The sequence below is a fragment of the Corvus brachyrhynchos genome, unplaced genomic scaffold (assembly GCF_000691975.1).
Source record: "Corvus brachyrhynchos isolate BGI_N302 unplaced genomic scaffold, ASM69197v1 scaffold427, whole genome shotgun sequence".
NCBI classification, from domain to species: Eukaryota; Metazoa; Chordata; class Aves; order Passeriformes; family Corvidae; genus Corvus; species Corvus brachyrhynchos.
Window position 1 is genome coordinate 403,136 of NW_008239046.1, and position 17,757 is coordinate 420,892.

Sequence of the window (17,757 nt, forward strand, 5' to 3'; positions counted from 1 at the left end):
ACTTTCTGGGATCTTCTAGTTAAATCTTCAATGAGAATAGCACAGCAAAATATGAAATCAATTTTACAGAATGTTATTTCACCGAGATAGTCCTATTTTTGTGTGAGAGGAGGCAGATAACCTGTACTGCCACCTCATTGCTGCATTTTTTGCAGTGATGTTCATCTCAATTCAGAGTGTCTGAACTCTGTCACTGCTGCTTGTACAAAGCAGAAGAGCAACTGGTATTTGTATTTTAGAAGGGATTTTTTACACATTGTTTGGTAGATGCAAACAAGGAATTATTTCAGAGAAATAAAATTAAAGGTCTCTGAAAAAGACTGGGGTGCTCATGCACAGTAGTCACATGGACAAAAGTAGGAAAAATCTTTAGAATTACATAATTTTTTCTGTTAAAATGTGGTGCTACATGCATAATTTTGGAAGGAATTAACAAGTGTAGGCTGCTTTCCACGAGCAAGAACTGCTGATTTATGCTGAGCATAAACTCTGCATCTGTGATTCTGCACCTTTCATTCTGCAGTGCTTTGCTCCCTCTCCACCCACAGGCTCGTTTTACATAATGTTACTTGCAAAGGTGTTTCATTCATGTGCTTGTAACTTTGCTTTCTAAATATATTTGTAACCATATCTATTTTTAGATATTTATAACTAAAATGTAAATTCCATGACTGGGGCTTGTCTTGGGCTCTAACACAGCAAGACTGTTAAAGTGTGAGACACTTCCCAGCTCCCCAACCTGTTGTGGTATTTTTGGTACCTTTATTCTGTGTGTGTGAGTTTTGTAATTAGCACTAACCTGTATGTAATGGATGATTGGGATAGAAAACATCCATATCCCCACTGCTGAACGGTGGCTCCTTATCTATTCCAGGATCCTCTATCAATATATTTTTGAATACTTACTAATTGTTAAGATTTGTAGCGTTGTAGAATGAAGAATAAATATTTTGAGCTGGTTTGGGGGGTTTCATTTATTTATCTTGTATTGTTATAAGTTAGGGTTATGCATCTCCAAGAAGCAGTGGGGAGAAATGTGTCACACCTCAGCCCATCTGCCATGGGCTCAATTCTGTGAGAAGATGGAGAAATCAGTTGAAGGCATTGTATTTTATATCTCTGATTTTAATTGGGGTAAAAATGTTTTTGGAATCGTGAGAGTGAAGGCATCAAGGATCTTAAGGACCATGAAATGGTACAGCTTGGGAGGCTGCAGAACAGCATAAGCTTTGCTAAACTCCCAGTTAAACAACACTGAGTTAAGTCAGGATTCAGAGGTTCAGATTTCTTTGAAAATGCACGTGTGGGGAACTGTTTCTCCTTAAAGATATTTCTCCTGGGCAAGAGCATGGAGAAAATACAGGAAACAAGGTAAGAACCAGAGTGCTTTAAACTAAAGCTGTAAAAGCCTGCAGAAAGGAGCTAAACAAGAGAAGCTTTATTTTTTTAATTATTAGCATTTTGACACAGTTATGGATGTTCTGTAGCTGATGATCTCCAAACACCTGTGAGTTTCTTGAAAGAATTACACTGAAAGAGCTAAGGCAGACATGAGGAAAGAATTTTGCAAAGAAAAGAGTTAAGCATCACCCTAAAGAGGTTCTTCCCAAACAGGACAGGTGGTCATCTGCCAGTAACCATGGTCCTGTCTTGGATAGATAAATAAATGACCCCTGGCTCTCCCTTGCGGTGCTCTTTTCTTCCCCTGTTTAAAGACCAGGTAAACTGAGGTTATATTAATTCCTGTTAATACTGTTGATTTCTCTACCATGGCAGACATGAGGAAAGAATTTTGCAAAGAAAAGAGTTAAGCATCACCCTAAAGAGGTTCTTCCCAAACAGGACAGGTGGTCATCTGCCAGTAACCATGGTCCTGTCTTGGATAGATAAATAAATGACCCCTGGCTCTCCCTTGCGGTGCTCTTTTCTTCCCCTGTTTAAAGACCAGGTAAACTGAGGTTATATTAATTCCTGTTAATACTGTTGATTTCTCTACCATGAGAGCAGACCCTTAAAACCCTCACATTGCGTTCTTTTTTTCTCATGTGCATAAGATTTTCAAAGGAAGATTATTGCCCGTTGTGGAGGCCGGTGGGCCTGCTGGACAAGGAACGAAAGGAGTCCTATGGTGGGATAAGTCCTCGGTCCTTTTCCAGCTTATGGTGACTGAAAGGCTTCCCCCAGAATGCTCTGTTCTGTTCTGTTCAGGTACCCCAGTTCTGCCCCCCTGGTTGGCTCCGTTGATACCCCCTCAGAGTTTCTCAATCAGTTCCCTTACCCTGGGCCCCCCATTGCTCTGCCCCGGGACTTCTCTGAGACCTTACACGAGTGTGGATGCATTAAAGCTCTCCTGTAAAACCCTTATGTGAAAACTCTCTGGCTCCTTCTTCGTCGGACTGTTTCGCTGGCGATCCCTGGGTGTGTGCAATGTGCCGGCTGCACCGAGAGGCCTCCTTGGAGACGCTTTTGGGAAGGTTGTGGCATGATACCAAACAACAGAAACACGACAGCCCATATTAGCAGAAAAACACTTCTCTTCAATATAAAGTCTAATAGTGTGATAGGAGCGGAAGCAAAACCTGAAAAACTAAAATAAATTGTCTGATTTTTTTTTTTCTTTCCTCTAAATTGAGGTTTATCACATTGTCATTCTTGGGTGCTGCAGCCGTGACAGTTCTGCACCCTATGAAGGGCGTTAAGCAAAGTTATCCAAATAATCCAGAATAATCAACAGCAGTGTTTCCTGCAAATCTTGTTAATTTGGCACCGAAGGGCAAGTTTTACTCACCTACTATGGAGATGGGTGGAAGATCTGAGAGGTCCATTTTGCTGGACAGGTCACATTCTGTCTTCTCCTCAATGACCAAGTGGGAATCAGCAGCTCTGAACAGGCTGTAGAAGAGCAGGAGGCTGAGGAAGAGGTTCTTTCTTTCCATCGTGGGGAGGAAAAATTCCATTGTCATGAAAACCAAAGTCAGTGAAAACCTGTAGAAGTGATGCAGGGGTATGAATCTCAGCAATGGTTTTCTGTCAGGTTGTGCAGCTTTAGCAACAAATCTCTGACAATTATTTCATTTCCAGCACTTTGCTTCTCGTACTGCAATACCTAAGATTGTAGTTGTAGGAGTGGAAAAATGCTAAGTCAAACAGAACTCCCCGAGATGGTCTTTTTCCTGATTCTTTCCTCAGAAGGTTTATTTCCCCCTAAGACGTGAGGGTCCTCCCATCTGAGCTTTACAATGGTTATTGTATGGCCAAGGGCAGAAACTCAATCACATCATCAAATTTCTCTCAGAAAGTCTTGTTTACAAACTTGTGCTAGAAAACATAGAAAAATAATGACAATTTAAAGCTGCCCACAAATTGTGTTTCCTGTTAATTTTCTTCTCTTAAAAATAAATCATGAAGTAATACCTTATTACACCTCCAAGTGGCTGCTGTAATCCCATATAAATCGCAGACGTGACTCATGTGAGTTATAAAAGGCCCAATGCTGTAACGTGTTTATGTGCCTTGGGATTATGCACTGAATAACTTCCAAGATGTGGTGAAGCCTGGGATTTAGGATACTTATGGAGGCATCTGAGCTGTGGAGCGTGGCCATTTACCTGAGATGACAGTCCCTGCAGGGTACACAGTGTGTGTCACCAGCCTGGACTCCTTTTCTTGTTCTTTCTTGTATTTCAAAGCTGATTTATATTTCCATGTGCATCAGTTATCTTCAGTGTCAGAATTATGGGAGCTGCCAGCCTCCAGATTTGTGGGTGGCTTTGTGTCAGTGAAAAGCTACTCATAGCAGTAAACAGAGTGAGTGAAACCAAATGTTTTGGGCCATTCATCTGGTTGCAATGACTTCATTACTGGGGAGTTAAAAGATGAAAAGTTTCTGCATTGGGAGGGTTTCAGTCTGGTCACTGCTGCTACACTGAGTCTGTTCTGCACTTGCTTTTATAACCCCACTGACCCACTCTTCCCTGGGAGATGATCAGTATTAATGCTTCTAATTCCAAGTGCTTGGGATCAATGCTAAACTTGTCTGTTCTGCAGGCCATGCTCATGTAACAAATCAGTGCTGGGGGCATCGAGGCTGCTTCCACTGGTGGCTGTAGCTGTGCCATGAGGATGTTCACCTCTGCTCTGGAGCTGGGCTGGGAGCTTGGAGGGTTCAGTCTGGAGAAGAGAAGGCTCCGGGGAGACATGAGAACCCCTTCAGCCGTTATCAAAAAGAGGGAGAGCAACTTTTTACCCAGACAGAGAGTGATAGGACAAGGCCGAATGGTTTAAAACTAAAAGAGAGAGATTTAGATTGGAGATTAAAAGTTCTTTACTCAGAGGGTGGGGAGGCCCTGGTACAGGGTGCCCAGAGAAGCTGTGGCTGGCCCCGGGTCCCTGGGAGGGGCCAAAAAAAAGGACGGGACTTGGAGCAGCCTGGGCTAGTGGAAGGGGTCCCTGCCCATGTTGGAACTGGATGGCTTTAAGGTCTCCCCCAACCCAAACCATTCTGAGAGTCCGTGATTCATTCCTGGATCTGTTTGGGCTCCATTGGGATTTGCAGGGAAGCATATGCTGGATCCTTTGTGGTTTATATATCTGAATGAGCTGAAACTGAAAGGGATGTGTGTGACCCTGGAGTTTTACAGGGGAGGATTAACCTCTGGGGAGGAAGTGCTGCTGTGTGTGGACTTGAAATGCTGCACATCTGGAGTCATTCAAAGCAGATGTGAAAGTTCAGACCCTGGCTAGGTCAGAGCCATGGCTGTGTGTAGGAGTCTCTTTTGAACGAGTTGATTCAAATTTTGTAATGTGAGACGTGATGAGCCTTTGATTTGATCCTGAATCACGTACTAGAGGAGAAGGTGCCTCTTGTTTGTTTTGTCTAGAAATTCCAGTAACCAAAAGGAACAAGTCCTGCCATGAGAATTTTTTGTTGTGATGGTAAAATTGTGGGCTTGAATTTTCAGCTATTGCAGTTTAGTAAAGAATCAAGGTGACACGTGTGTATTAATTCTCTACCTACTCTCATCTTGCAAACTCTTGTACAGAAGCTCAGCCCTTGCCCATGGCAATTGTCCATTTATAATGGGAGTATGTGAAAATATTTGCTAGGTCAGGACCCTACCCTGATCTTTTTCTTATCTTCGGAAGAGTTGCCCTTTTACTGGCTTTTTCCCATCTCCTTTCACAAAAGATGTCCAAACCTCCCTGAGATTTCTTGATGCTTCCTAAAGACTGCCCTAACACACACCTACATGTGTAAATAACCATTTAGGTCATAATGTTCAGGTCGCAATTAGAACTTCTTTTCATGTAACTGGTTTTACCAACCTGAGTATCCCTGGTGATGTTCATATTCTAGAGGTATATGTTTACAAGTCATAAAATAAATAAATAATTACTTGTGTGCCCAAAAGCTTGTCTATGTTTTCCAAATATACAGTTGGTCAAATATAATATATTGCCTAAAAATCTTAGCCTGCTTAACATTTAAGTTTGCTGATTTTTCAGATCTAGGCTTATAGGGAAGAAAGAAATTTTTTACAGTGAGGGTGGTAAAACACTGGCACAGGTTATCCAGGAAGGCCCTGATGCCCCATCCCAGGAAACATTTGAGGTCAGGTTGGAGGGGTCTTTTAAGTAACCTGGTTTAGATGAAGATGTCCCTGCTCATGGCAGGGGAGTTGGACTAAATAACCTTTAAAGGTTACTTCCAACCCCATCTATTCCATGTTTCTGTGACACAGGGCTTGTCTGTGGCAGGTGGATGGAGACATTTGGGCTCTAATTCTTTCTTTTGCCTGAGCTGGAGTGAAGAGAGCAAGCTGGTGAGCTGGAAGCTGTTTTGCTTTGCACATAGTGGTGTTCATGCTGCAGATTTTGCTTTTTTAAGCAACATTTTTAAGGAACATTAAGTAACATTCGTTACAGGATATGCTCTGTGAGATTCCTAAGATTCCTGTGCTGTTCAGGTCAGCATGTGCTGCCCACCTGGAGTGTTGGCTGTCACAAAGCTGCCTGATGGACACCACGTTGCCATGCCCCAATGTACTGTTTAAACAAGCTTCCACCCCAGCATGCTGTTTTCATTGTACTTCATTGTCTTTATCTCAGCAAAATTGCCAATGGATATGATTTAGTTGGAGCAAACAGTAAGATTTTACAGCTGACATCTCTTCATTTCAAACAGCAACACCTGAATGATGGATGGGGTGGAAATGTAAACCTGGCTCGTTTTGAACCCTGGTGCACGTGGGGGTTTTTAGCCACAAGCACTTGGGTGGTAGGGATTGTACAGGCTTGGGGTGAGTGTTTGAACCTGGAAATTGCACACATTGGTGAATAAGCATTTGATCTGCAAAACTCTACCCACTGGCTGGAAAAGCAACGCTCCCTGGAGCAGTAGGATCTGTGAGGTGTGAGCGGCTGAGTTCATGGAGGAGGGAAGGAGGAAGAAAGTGGAATCAGAAGTGAAGCAAAAAGGTGTTCATGGCCCCAAAGCTGCCAGAGCTCGAGGAGTGTTTGGATAACACTCTCAGGGATGCACAGGGTGGGATTGTTGGGGTGTCCTGTACAGGGCCAGGGGTTGGACTGGATGATCCTTCTGAGTCCCTCCAACCTCAGGATATTCCATGATTCTATGATTAATCTTGGGTTTCCTCTTTTGCATCGTATAGCAAAACCCTTCCCTAAGTTTGTTTTCTCTTTCTGGCACCAAAGAGAGGTTTACTTTTCCATTTTGCCCATTATTTCCCTTCTGGGACTCATCAAAGGCTGATGAAAGCAATCGAACTATTTTCCATACCTCTAGCTATCTTCACATCTGTTTCTTTCTGAGCAGTTAAATTTAAAAGTTTATTTTCCTTTTGAGCCCCTAACAATTTAGAAGTAAATAGCTTTAATAGTGGAATCTTGAGAGGGTTCCCATTTCCTCAATGTTAAAATGTGTGAGGAGAACTTTAAAATACGATTTTTAAATTTTTGGAGACTTAGTCTTGCCCAGCGATGAAATTTAAGCAGTGAACTTTAGCTGCAGTTTAGCAAGTCGTGTAAGGAAATTGTTAACATGTTGCAGTGGTCTTGATTGTCAAGGGAATGACAGAATTCTATTTAAAACCAAAACAAAGGCAGACACTTTGAAAGTTTGTTGACTGTCAACAGAGATCACAGTACCCTTTTCTGTACCATTGCCTCTCTGCTTTGGATTATTATATTCAATATGTAAATAAGGAATTTTAATCTTTACCCCAATTGTTGCCTTTCACAAGCATTTTTCCTGACTGTAAATTTGGAAAATGACATATGGTGGGAAACAACTTCTTCCTAGTTTTAGTCAATTTTTTTGTGGTGTCATATTAAGTCTTCATGGAAATTCGGTTTGTCTGGAAGCACCCGACTATATTCAACACTTGTGAGGAGAACTGATTTCTTACCACAGCTGGTTTCACTCTGTTCAGAGATTTATCTTCATCCACAACAGAGTGAAGAGTGTGAGACATCCCATACGAAAAGTCTGCCATGAACACCAAAAGGGACAAGTTGAAATTTTCTTAGACAGATTTTCTGACAACTTCAGACCGACTCATAAATAAATCGGCATCTTTATAAAGAGCTGAAAACAGCTGCTTGGAAGAATGAGATGTTAAAGTAGGCAAACAAAGACCTATAAAATACAGAAAACCATTTTAGAGCACTCAGTAAATCTTCACCTACACTGGGCTGCTGAGCTTCTGCTTTGGAAAGGATCCTGGAATCATTAAGGCTGGGAAAGAACTCCAAGATCACCAAATCCAGCCTTTGACCAAACACCACCATGCCCACTAAACCATAGGAGAGGACAGGGAAAAAAGGGAATGCAAGGAAAAAAGCTGCTGCCTTGAAAGGTGTTGAGATTTTTAGAGGGTGAGAGACTGAAAAATTTGGGAAATGAAACATGGAAGTTAATGGGATGACTGGGGATCTCCTGAGGGAATTCCATGGTCACCTAGAACCGTCCTATCCAGTCTGCAGAGCAATCCCACCTCAACCATCAGGTTTCAGCAAAGGAATAGCAGCAAAAAGGGAAATGCTGTGTTAAGGGGCACGTGGAGGGAAAGGAATGGATCCCCCTAAGACAAATGGGAATCAGCAGTGCTCCAGGCAGAGCTCTGCTGGCCCAGCCATAGGGGCTCCTCTGCCTTATAAGTTTCCTAACAACAGCTCAGGACTGACTGCACAGAATGCACTACAAAGATAGATGCCTTTTCAGGGCTGTAAAGATGTGAAAACACATGAGGAAAACCAAAGAAATAGCTGCTCCTCCTCCTCAAACAAAATAATTTAAATTGAAATTGATGCAAGCAAAGTGTCCCCAGAGAAGAAACCTGGTGCCTCTGCTTGGATTCTGACCTGAATCTCACTGAATTTCAGTTTCACTCAGTGCTGGGGGACTGGGCTGATAATCTCAGTGTCCCTTTTTGGCGTGGACCTGCCATACACCTCTGAGAGAAAAATGACAGGGCCAGACCTTGCAGAGAGCTTTTGGTGTTTGGGTGGATACCTGAACTCCTCAATCCCCTTTCCCATGCCCCCCTGGACAGCTCTTTGCCATCCCCACCCAGCACATCTGCCTTTGTTTTTCACAGTATTAAAATAAGCGGAAAGTTGAGTGAGACCTTAATGTAGAAATGTGACTCTGCAGATTAGAAATACACTCAACACATGCTCGATTCCAGCTGGGTTAGGGTGGGGTCTGCCCTTTATGTGTTGAGGTGGATCCTTGGAAGCATGAGAAGGGAAAAAACAGCATGTTTCTGTTCCCCTGTCGTGTTCTGGTCTTAGTTCTTAGACCATTTGGGGATTAAATTTTCATGCTCTTCAAATCCAATTGTAAAAAGCAAATTCTTGAGCACATCCAAATATGAATAAAAATGAAAGGAATTACTAATTTTGCAGGGACATGGATGCCCCATTCCTAGAAGTGTCCAAGGCCAGTTTGGACAGGGTTTGGAGCAACCTGGTCTAGTGGGAGGTGTCCTTGCCCATGGCAGGGGGTGGACCTGGATCATCTCTAAGGTCTCTTTCAACCCAAACTATTCTGTGATTCTATGGTTTTATGATTCTACACCACGGAATATGTTTTCCTCAGCATTTGGATCTATTCATATTTTACTCAAGTTCCACTTGGCAGTTGTGGCACAGTTCCTGTTGCTGGAGGAGGACCCAACCAGGTTGTTTTATACAGCCTGCCCTCAGGCTGAGGTGAAGGGTTTCTCTGGGATTGCTCATGAAGCTCAGTTTCCAAATGTTTTGTTTTCTAATCTTTTCACCTCCAGTGACTTTGCCAGGAGAGGGGAAGGCTATTTCCCAGTAAGGGAAGTCTCTGTGTGCACATCCCTCCCTTCCATTTGACCTTCAGTGCAGATTCAGTACACGTGGCTTTTCCCTTTGGGAGATATCCCATGTATCCCCATCTGCTACTGATCGTAGTAGGAAACCCTCAATATACTCTTCAGTTTTCCTCTTTTCTGCAGCACAGTGAGATGCAGGATATATAAATACCACTGCACTGCCCAGAGAGAAGTGTCATGGCCACTGCCAACCCCAGTGCTTGAATGGACACCTCTCTGCAGGGTTTGTGTTTCATTAGTGCAGATCACTGGGGTTATTGAAATATAGATTTAGAAGAAACATAAAGATTTTAGTTATAGGCTAGCTGTGTTGGAATGGGTGGAATAGGAAAGAATTTGGGCCCAGTGAGAGTTAATTAAAATAGTTAGGAGAGCTGGACCTGAAATAGGGTTTTAGATGTTAGTAACTGATTACCAAATAACTGATGATCTGTCATTTGCATGTTTGCTTAGCTGTGCTTAGAATGAGGAGTAGAAACATTGATAAGTTGGTGTAGGGAACAAGGACCAAGGACAATTACCAATTTCCTCCCTTTGTGGTAACCTGTCCAAAAGTCACGCAAGAAGAAACTTACAGGTCACTAAAGTAATTAGGATTGTTAAAGTTCAGAGAAGCAAAAAGGTCAAAATGAGGAAGATGAGTTACTTCATCTTTCTTGGGACCACTGACCCAATTTGAGACCACCGACTCCATTCAGGATACACACTACGCATGCTTAATGACATGTAAGCTCATTTCCATATGAAGCGGAGAATGGGAGGTGTTAATGTCATGAATATTTATTTGTATTTTGGATATTCATAATTTTTGGGAATAAAAGGTATCATGTTTGCTTGTATCGGGGCCCTGTGTCTTCGGGAGCTATCCCACACAGTGCCCGGTGCCAAATAAAACATGCACTTTCTAACTCTAAACTGTTAGAGAGTTTTTGTCTGTCTCAGTTGAATATCGATATTAGATCGATATTCATATTTTGGTAAATCATTTTGGTGCCCCAGGTGGGACCCTGCTCAATCTGGCTGTGGGGTCAGGGGTCTGGGGACCCCCCTTGGGCGCCTGCCCCACACTTTTGGGGAGAGGGGGCTTCTTGATCCTCTGACACTCCAGGGAGAGACCAGCACCTGCCGGAACCACGGACAAAGAGGTATGTTTGAAACTGTTAGAGAGTTTTTGTCCGTTTCAGTTGGATATCGATATTAGATCGATATTCATATTTTGGTAAATCATTATAATTACCCCAGCACTCCAGCTCTGCCAAACTTGGCTGTTCTGGAAGCCATGAGTAGTACAGTGCTAATCCCACTGGGTTTTGACATTGAATCAGGAATTCAGATTAACCTTTACACGTAACTACAGTAATCATTGCACAAATGCTTTTACACAAGCCACAAGAGCTGTTGTGTTTGTTCTGAACATGATCCCTTAGTTATGAGTCAATGATTATTGATTCCACCCCTCCATATATCTATTTTTTGTTATTCAAGAGACAGGATAAATGTCACTATTGGATTGTCCCATTTGTGTACTTATTTCTGGGCATCATTCATTCTAACTTCTCTTTTCTGATTTGCTCATAAAAAACTGCCCATGGTTGTGGAAAGCAGGTTCCAAGAGTGTTCCAGTCTCACATTTCATTCATTATTTCAGGTCCTGCCTTTGCATTTTGGCTCGTTTTAAAAAAAAATACAAAGCACTCAGTTGTGGTGCTTGGGTCTAAATATAAACTAGGTGTGGTTAGAACTGATCCATGTGCTGTCTATGGAGACAGCCATGTCTGTAGCTGAAAAACAATTTTTTTCAGACTTTCAAACAAAATCAGGTCCAAGTCTTTTTTCTTTTAAGTGTAACAGTTGAGGCTCTTTTTACAGTTTTCCTCTAATGCCTCTACTTAAAACTACCAGCTAATGTTTTCCTCCAGCCTATATAATTTCCCTTAGGCTTCCCAGGAATGACCCTGGAGGAAGAGCTGCAAGTGAAGCTTGGTGCTTACACTCCTTCCAGTCAGGGATTTCATCCATGTGCCCAGATGCTGCCAGAGAGGGACATTTCTGCTGCCTGTGCGAGACCCTCGCTCGGAGCATGGTGGGATGGCAGCACACCAAATTCCTCCCTGCTGTGGCCAGGTGGCTGAAAGAACTCAGCTTTCCCTTTTAATAAAATGGGTTTAAATCCTTTTTCATCTGTATAAAATGGTTTCATCTGCACTTGTTTTCAAGCAGAAAAAAAAAGGACATGAATTTCTGGGATTAGGATTGCTATGGGATGCCAGTGCATTACATCCAGATTTCTGCTTCTTTTTCCCTTTAAATTGAAGCCTGTAAAATACTATTGACCAAAGTCAAACAGGCAAGTGGTGTTGGAGGGCTTCTCTCAGCTCATTCTCATTCCTTTATTTCTTTCTCCCAGACTCTGTCTGGTCTTTTGTGTATATTTTTGTCATTCTCAAGTAACAGGGGCCTGGTCCAAGAGGCACTGTCTCTTCTCTAGTTCCTCTGTACCAACCCCACAATCAGTTCACTAAAATGAATTGTGTTTGTTGTACAGAGAGAAGTGCACCAGAGAGAATTCTGTAGTGTTTGATGCAATATGCTGTTTCTGTGCAATTTTAACCTTTTTTTAACTTTCTGAACTCAATCTACCCTTCTTGCTCCTTTGATTTCGATTTTCTGTTTTCTTTCATTTTCAACCATCCACTGTGCCTTGTTACTTTTGACAGAATTCCCTCTAGGCAATTTTCTCTTGCCTGCCATGTATTTAGTTCTTTTTCCTTTGCACTTTTATTGCTTCCCTACCTTGTCCTCAGCATCTCCAGCTGGATAATCCTGAAGAATGAAGCAGTGAAACTTGATGAGATGCAACAGTGCAGAGGCCACATTCAAACACTTAAGCTTGAGAGCAAAAAACCATTTCTGAAGGTAATGACTTCTGGATTTCGAATTATAGATGAACTGGCTGTATTGTTCACAGCATAACCAAGAGCGAGAACATGATGCAGCAGTGTATAAAAAGGAAATTGAATTCCAGGGTGTGTCTAGAGAAGTATTTTGTAACTGCATTTAATATTCTATGCACATACTGGCCTTCATTTAGAGAACCATGTCCAGTTTTGGTCACCCATGTGGAGCAAAAATGTGTGTAAGTCAGAATAAATACCAGCAAAGAATAATAATTGCCTGAGATAAAAGGTGATCCAGCAACATCTCCAGTGATCCTGCGCTTTACACCCAGCTTCCTTATACCCCACCTGGCAAAAGTTCCCTTTTTTTGCATCAATCCTTCCTATGACCTCCAACTGTGTGGGGCTCCTTGATGCCTACAGAGCAGTTAGGAAGGTCAGACAATATAAAAAAGATTTGCCATGTGCAGGAATATGCAGTGTCAGGCATAATTGGGCTTGCATATATTTAAAACTGCTGATTTACAGATGCTGTATACATTATTGTGTAAATAAATACAAATGCAACCGTTTTTAATTCTCTGTGTGTATGTGAGGGGGGGACAGCTCAGCACAGACTCTTTCGAACCACCCTGTGTGTATTTTTCTCTCACAGCTACACTGGTTTATCAAGCCCCCTGTAATTAGGCATATGTCAGACTGTTCAGACCAAAACCACTTGAGCTTGGATAGGCTGAAAATGAAGAAAACAAATTTCCTTCTGGAGGATCTTCAGCTGAGTTCTCTCTCTCTATGTGCCATCATAGCTCAAATTCCAGGTAAAAAAAGGTGGGAATCACACTTTATGGCAGCGAGGAGCCAAGACTCACTGGCTTTCAGAGATAACTGTGGTAAGACTGAAAAGGAAGAGTCCTCTTAGAAGTAAAACTTGTCCATCACAGCCTCTACAACTCAGGATAAATGACTCTGCTTGTTCTCCTCTCTCCTACTGCCCACTTGGAGCCATCCCTGCTCAGGTGCTCCATTCTTTGTTCAGGATGGACAGAACAAGCAGAGGTTTGAATTACAGGAGAAAAGGTTCAGATGAGATGTAAGGGAAACCTTTGCCATGTGCAGGGTAGGAAAGCACTACAATCCTTGCCTGGAGATAATTATTCAGTCTCCAAAGTCAGGGAGAATTAGGAATGAATTAGATGTCTGTCAGTCAGTCTGCCCTGACACTTCTCATATGCAAAACTAACTCAGATGCAAAAAGAGCCCCCAAACCAGACAAAACCGCACCCTCCCAGGAACTATCCAGTGTGATGGTGGATACAAAGCACCATCAAGGGTTGGATCCTTGTCTCACTTTTCATACAGATGTCATGCCACAACTGAGGATGGAGCGAATCTCCAAACTAGAAATAGATCAATAAGAGAAAGACTAACATCTAAAGAAGTAACTCTGGTGCGAGCTGTGTTCTACCCAGGTGGAAAAGGCCCAGGGAATCAGTAATTCTAAAGCCTGTTTGCAGGGATGGGGATGAATGATGCGGCTCTTGCAAATGGTTTCAGGGATGTGGCCTGTACCAGAGCTATTGTACTGATTACTGTGTTTGCAAAGGCTTTAGAAGTGACTACTGTTATGAATGTATTGTGATACTGGCTTTTCGCATGGTACATAATGTTAGAAAAACTTTACCTAGGTTCTGTAATGTAATACCTGATATAGAATGTCTATTGTTTATGTAGTCAATTTAGAAAAGATAGGCAGAGAAAGCCTTCACGTTCCTGGAATATCTTACCAGAGAAGAAGAACACCAGAAACCAGAGAGAAGAATTTGTGGAGGGAGCAGAGACAGAATGGAGCCAAGGAGAAGATAAGGCTGATGGGATGATACACAGAAACTCCAAAGACTTTATGAATCATTCATGATTGTGATGAATGTGCAATAAGAGATGTATTTTTAAAGCCGATCTTTTGGATGTAGAGGTGTGCCTTTGGCTCTGCCAAAGCACGCGGCCGTAACACCCTTTTTGCTATTGTCTCCTAATTGTCCCTTTTATTAAACTTTTTTTAAATTTTTCAAAAGTGAACCTCTTTTTTCCACACTACTGAACCCGTAATTTAGAGGAACCTTGAGAAAGTAGCCTGAAATCCCCAGAACAAGTCTGGATTAACAATGTGCTGCTAAATACCTTGGAGGGAGAAAAGTTGTAATGAAGCTGCAGCTTGCAAAAGCAAACAAGACCATTGGGATCACATGGTCTGATTTCTTCCAGGACAGGCCGGAGGTCCTGCCTGGATTTCAGTACTTCAGGCTTAGTTGAACCAAGTGATAACATCTCTGGTAATTCATTGCTGTAAATTTGTCTTATTTCAATTTCTAGGAACTGAATCCTTCTAAACCTTCTTCTTCACTGTGGAAAATGCATTTACTTTCTTTTTTCCCCTCCTGAGAGGTGCTTGGATGAGCAAGCAACTTCCTAATAATCTCCCAGCTCGGGTAAACAGGTTGAACCTGTAGAATTACTAAATAGAAATGATTTCTCTTCCAGTTCTTTGGTTATCCACATAGCTCTCCTGTTCAGCTTCCTAAGTTTTCATTAGAGGCAGGGGTAGTGCTCCTTTAGTGACCTTGACTGTGCCAAATAATCTCCTTACTCCACTCTAGTCATCTTTAATCAAGTTCTCTATTTTCCACTCCAAAATTTTGCTAGGATCTGAGTCAAGCCAATGCCCACACAACAACTTAATTATCCACAGGGTCATTAAGTTAGTGATAATTACCTGGCTACTCCCTGTCTTACTGAAAAGGAGCTTCTTACCCAGCTTTACCAGCTTAACAGTTAGCACCTAATTTAAGATGGCTATTTAGCATTCCTTCAAGGGACAGCTTGGAATTTAATCTGTCTCCAAAGAGTATAATTTTGTTTCCTGTTTTTAAGTAATTCTAGCATTCTGTTTTAATACCATCAACATCTTATAATATTTTGTCTATTAAAATGACATGTTTTCCTGGTCCTAGGGTTGTTTGGAGCTGAGGGACAGGACTCTTTGATTGTTTGAAAATGTGCTCTTGCCTTCATACTGAGATTTAGGGTATTTTTTTGAAAGCATTCTTTAAGTGCTCTCCCCTGTTCCTCATTTTTTTTGCATATTTAAGTCTTTCTAGCTCAGTTGGGGGAAATCTAAGTTATAATGATTTCCAGCTCTATGGAACTGTCTCCAGGAAGGTGAGCATGTGAAGAAGGGAAACCAGGGAAGTGCCTTTGAACATTGTATGAAAGAGGAAGTTGTCAAGCTATTGCTGCTCCATTTTCACTGTCTAGAGAAACCCCTATTTTAAATCCTTATCCTTTTGCTGTCTTGTAAGAACTTGCACGTGGCTTTGACTAAGAGACATTGCTTTTTTGACATGTCCTTCCCCTCTCTTCCAATGCATGACTAGATACAGGCTTTACAGGCATGGCTGTGGGAGATTTCCTGTTGGTGTTCCCTTTGAAGCCTCTGTTGTTTTGGACTTTGTTCTATTTGTACATTCAGAAACAAATTGGCTTTTATGTTACAATCAAGTCACCTAAAAGGTAAAGTTTTTTTTTTTTTTAATAGAGTATTTGGTCTGTGACTGGTGGAGGCTGATGGTGGATTTGCCTCTGAAATCCTCTGGGCAACAGCAATCCTTCTGGCCACGGTGTTAATGTGGTAAGTAAGAACAATGGTCAGTTTATATCTGGTGGTAAAGACAAAATTAATTTCCTGTCTGGCTTTTTATGCTGATCAATTTAAAGCAACTTGCTTGTCAGTCAGAGGGCAGAGCAGGGAGAGGTGCTGAGGTCCATGTGATACCTGTTGGCAGAGGGTGGGAAGCAGAGTGAGGAACAGGAGCTGTGGTGGCGGCAGAGGTTCCCACTAAGTTGTACATGCCCAGGAGATGGGGTGCAGCTGTGCTGCTTGCGGTGATCAATCCAGGATGTTGTATCCTGGACTTGTTGGGGCCCTGAGTGTCTTTTCCCTGTTCCAGGTGATGGGGCTGGCTCTGATACAGCACAGCTGTACCCCAGGATCAGGTTGCTGGGGGAGAGCTGGAAGGTGCCCCCCAGGGGCTCCCTGCTTCCGTTGGATGCCATGGAGAAGGGAGGAATTCCTGCTTAGCTAATGGCAGACAGACATGCTGAAGGGAAACTTGAAGGGGCTATGACTAAGGGGTTAAATTTAAGAGAATGGTGAAAGTCTTTGTGTTCCATGTGTAACGGAGTTTCTAAATATCTCATTCTTTTTCCTGCCTGTGTCCTTGGCATCCTTAGTGAGAGGGTCTGGCATATTAACATTGGTTTGTAAACGCAATTTCTTCTTGAGAACGCCACTTGCATATTGGTGACACATGTTGGCCTGTCCCGGCTGAGAGTGCTGAGTGGCGGGGGGGGGAAGACCTTCCTGGCTGTGGATGGGGAGAAAAAGAGCTTTCTGGACATTCCTTCCACATCCTGGCAAGGCTGTGTTATCCTGACTGTGGCACAGACAAGTAAGAACACTTGGAACCATTGGATTTGCATGGAGTAGCTGCAAAGTTTATCTGTTGTACTCATGTGCCCCCCCCAGAAATGAGGAAATAGAAAATAAGACTATTTGCGTTGCTCTTGTCTGTATGTGGAAAATCCTGGGATCAGGGACTCAGATGTCATGTCCCATATGGAAGGAAGACATTGGAGCAGTCTTGGGTATCTGTGCAAGATCAGTGGGAGATCTGGACTGTCTCTACAAAGCACTGTGAGGCACAGCTTTTCCAGGGAAGGAGGGAAATCCATGTGTAGAAGTGGGAAGTAAGGATGAAGACAAATGTCTGGAAGTGACATAAATTAATGGACTAGCTGCCCATAGGAGAACAACAAACATTCTAAGAATGAAGTAATGATGGACAAACACCTAAGGAAAAGAATGTATGTTGTGCATTTGGGATGAGAAATGCTGTTCTGGGAAGCAGGAGTGCAAAAGGGTTTGGGATTGTGGTGGAAATGAGCTCACAGTGTTACATTGCTGTCAAAAGTGCTAATGGAGCTCTCAAAGGGGAAAATTGGAGCAACTTCAATAGGAGGGGGAATATATGTTTGAGATCAGTGTGGCTGTGAATAGCCAGAGATCTGCCGGGATGAACCACGCTTCTCACAGAGATATGATGGAACTCCATTTATTCTACTGTCAGACCCATAGTTATACCCTAATTCCCCAAGCACGCATAAGCAAGCTCCATACTATTGGGGTACAGCTACTGTTCACGCGGCCTTTAATAGCGAGCGATTGGTTACAGATTAATATGCACACAACTAACTAACATAAATCTTTCTCTTTCTATGGTCAGCATCCCCCTCCCCAACATCCTGTCGGCTTGCCACATCAGCATTGCTCTTCTCTTTTTTCCCTAGTCAAGGACAGTTCACTAATATAGCTTGGATTGTGCACGTAGACGTGTCCCTGTTCACTCAGCCATTTCTCTACA

The 17,757-nt window shown here is 42.5% G+C and overlaps 1 protein-coding gene across 1 annotated transcript in view; it reads right to left on the reverse strand.

Moving 5' to 3' along the window:
* Window positions 1-17,757, reverse strand: part of ASIP (agouti signaling protein) — a 36,265-nt gene that overhangs the window by 1,305 nt on the left and 17,203 nt on the right. The window contains 3 exon segments of the mRNA XM_008637482.2: window positions 1-25; window positions 2,789-2,985; window positions 7,428-7,507. The exon segment at window positions 1-25 is cut by the window's left edge and continues 22 nt beyond it. Coding sequence (XP_008635704.1) covers window positions 1-25; window positions 2,789-2,963 — 200 coding nt within the window. The 5' untranslated portion in view covers window positions 2,964-2,985; window positions 7,428-7,507.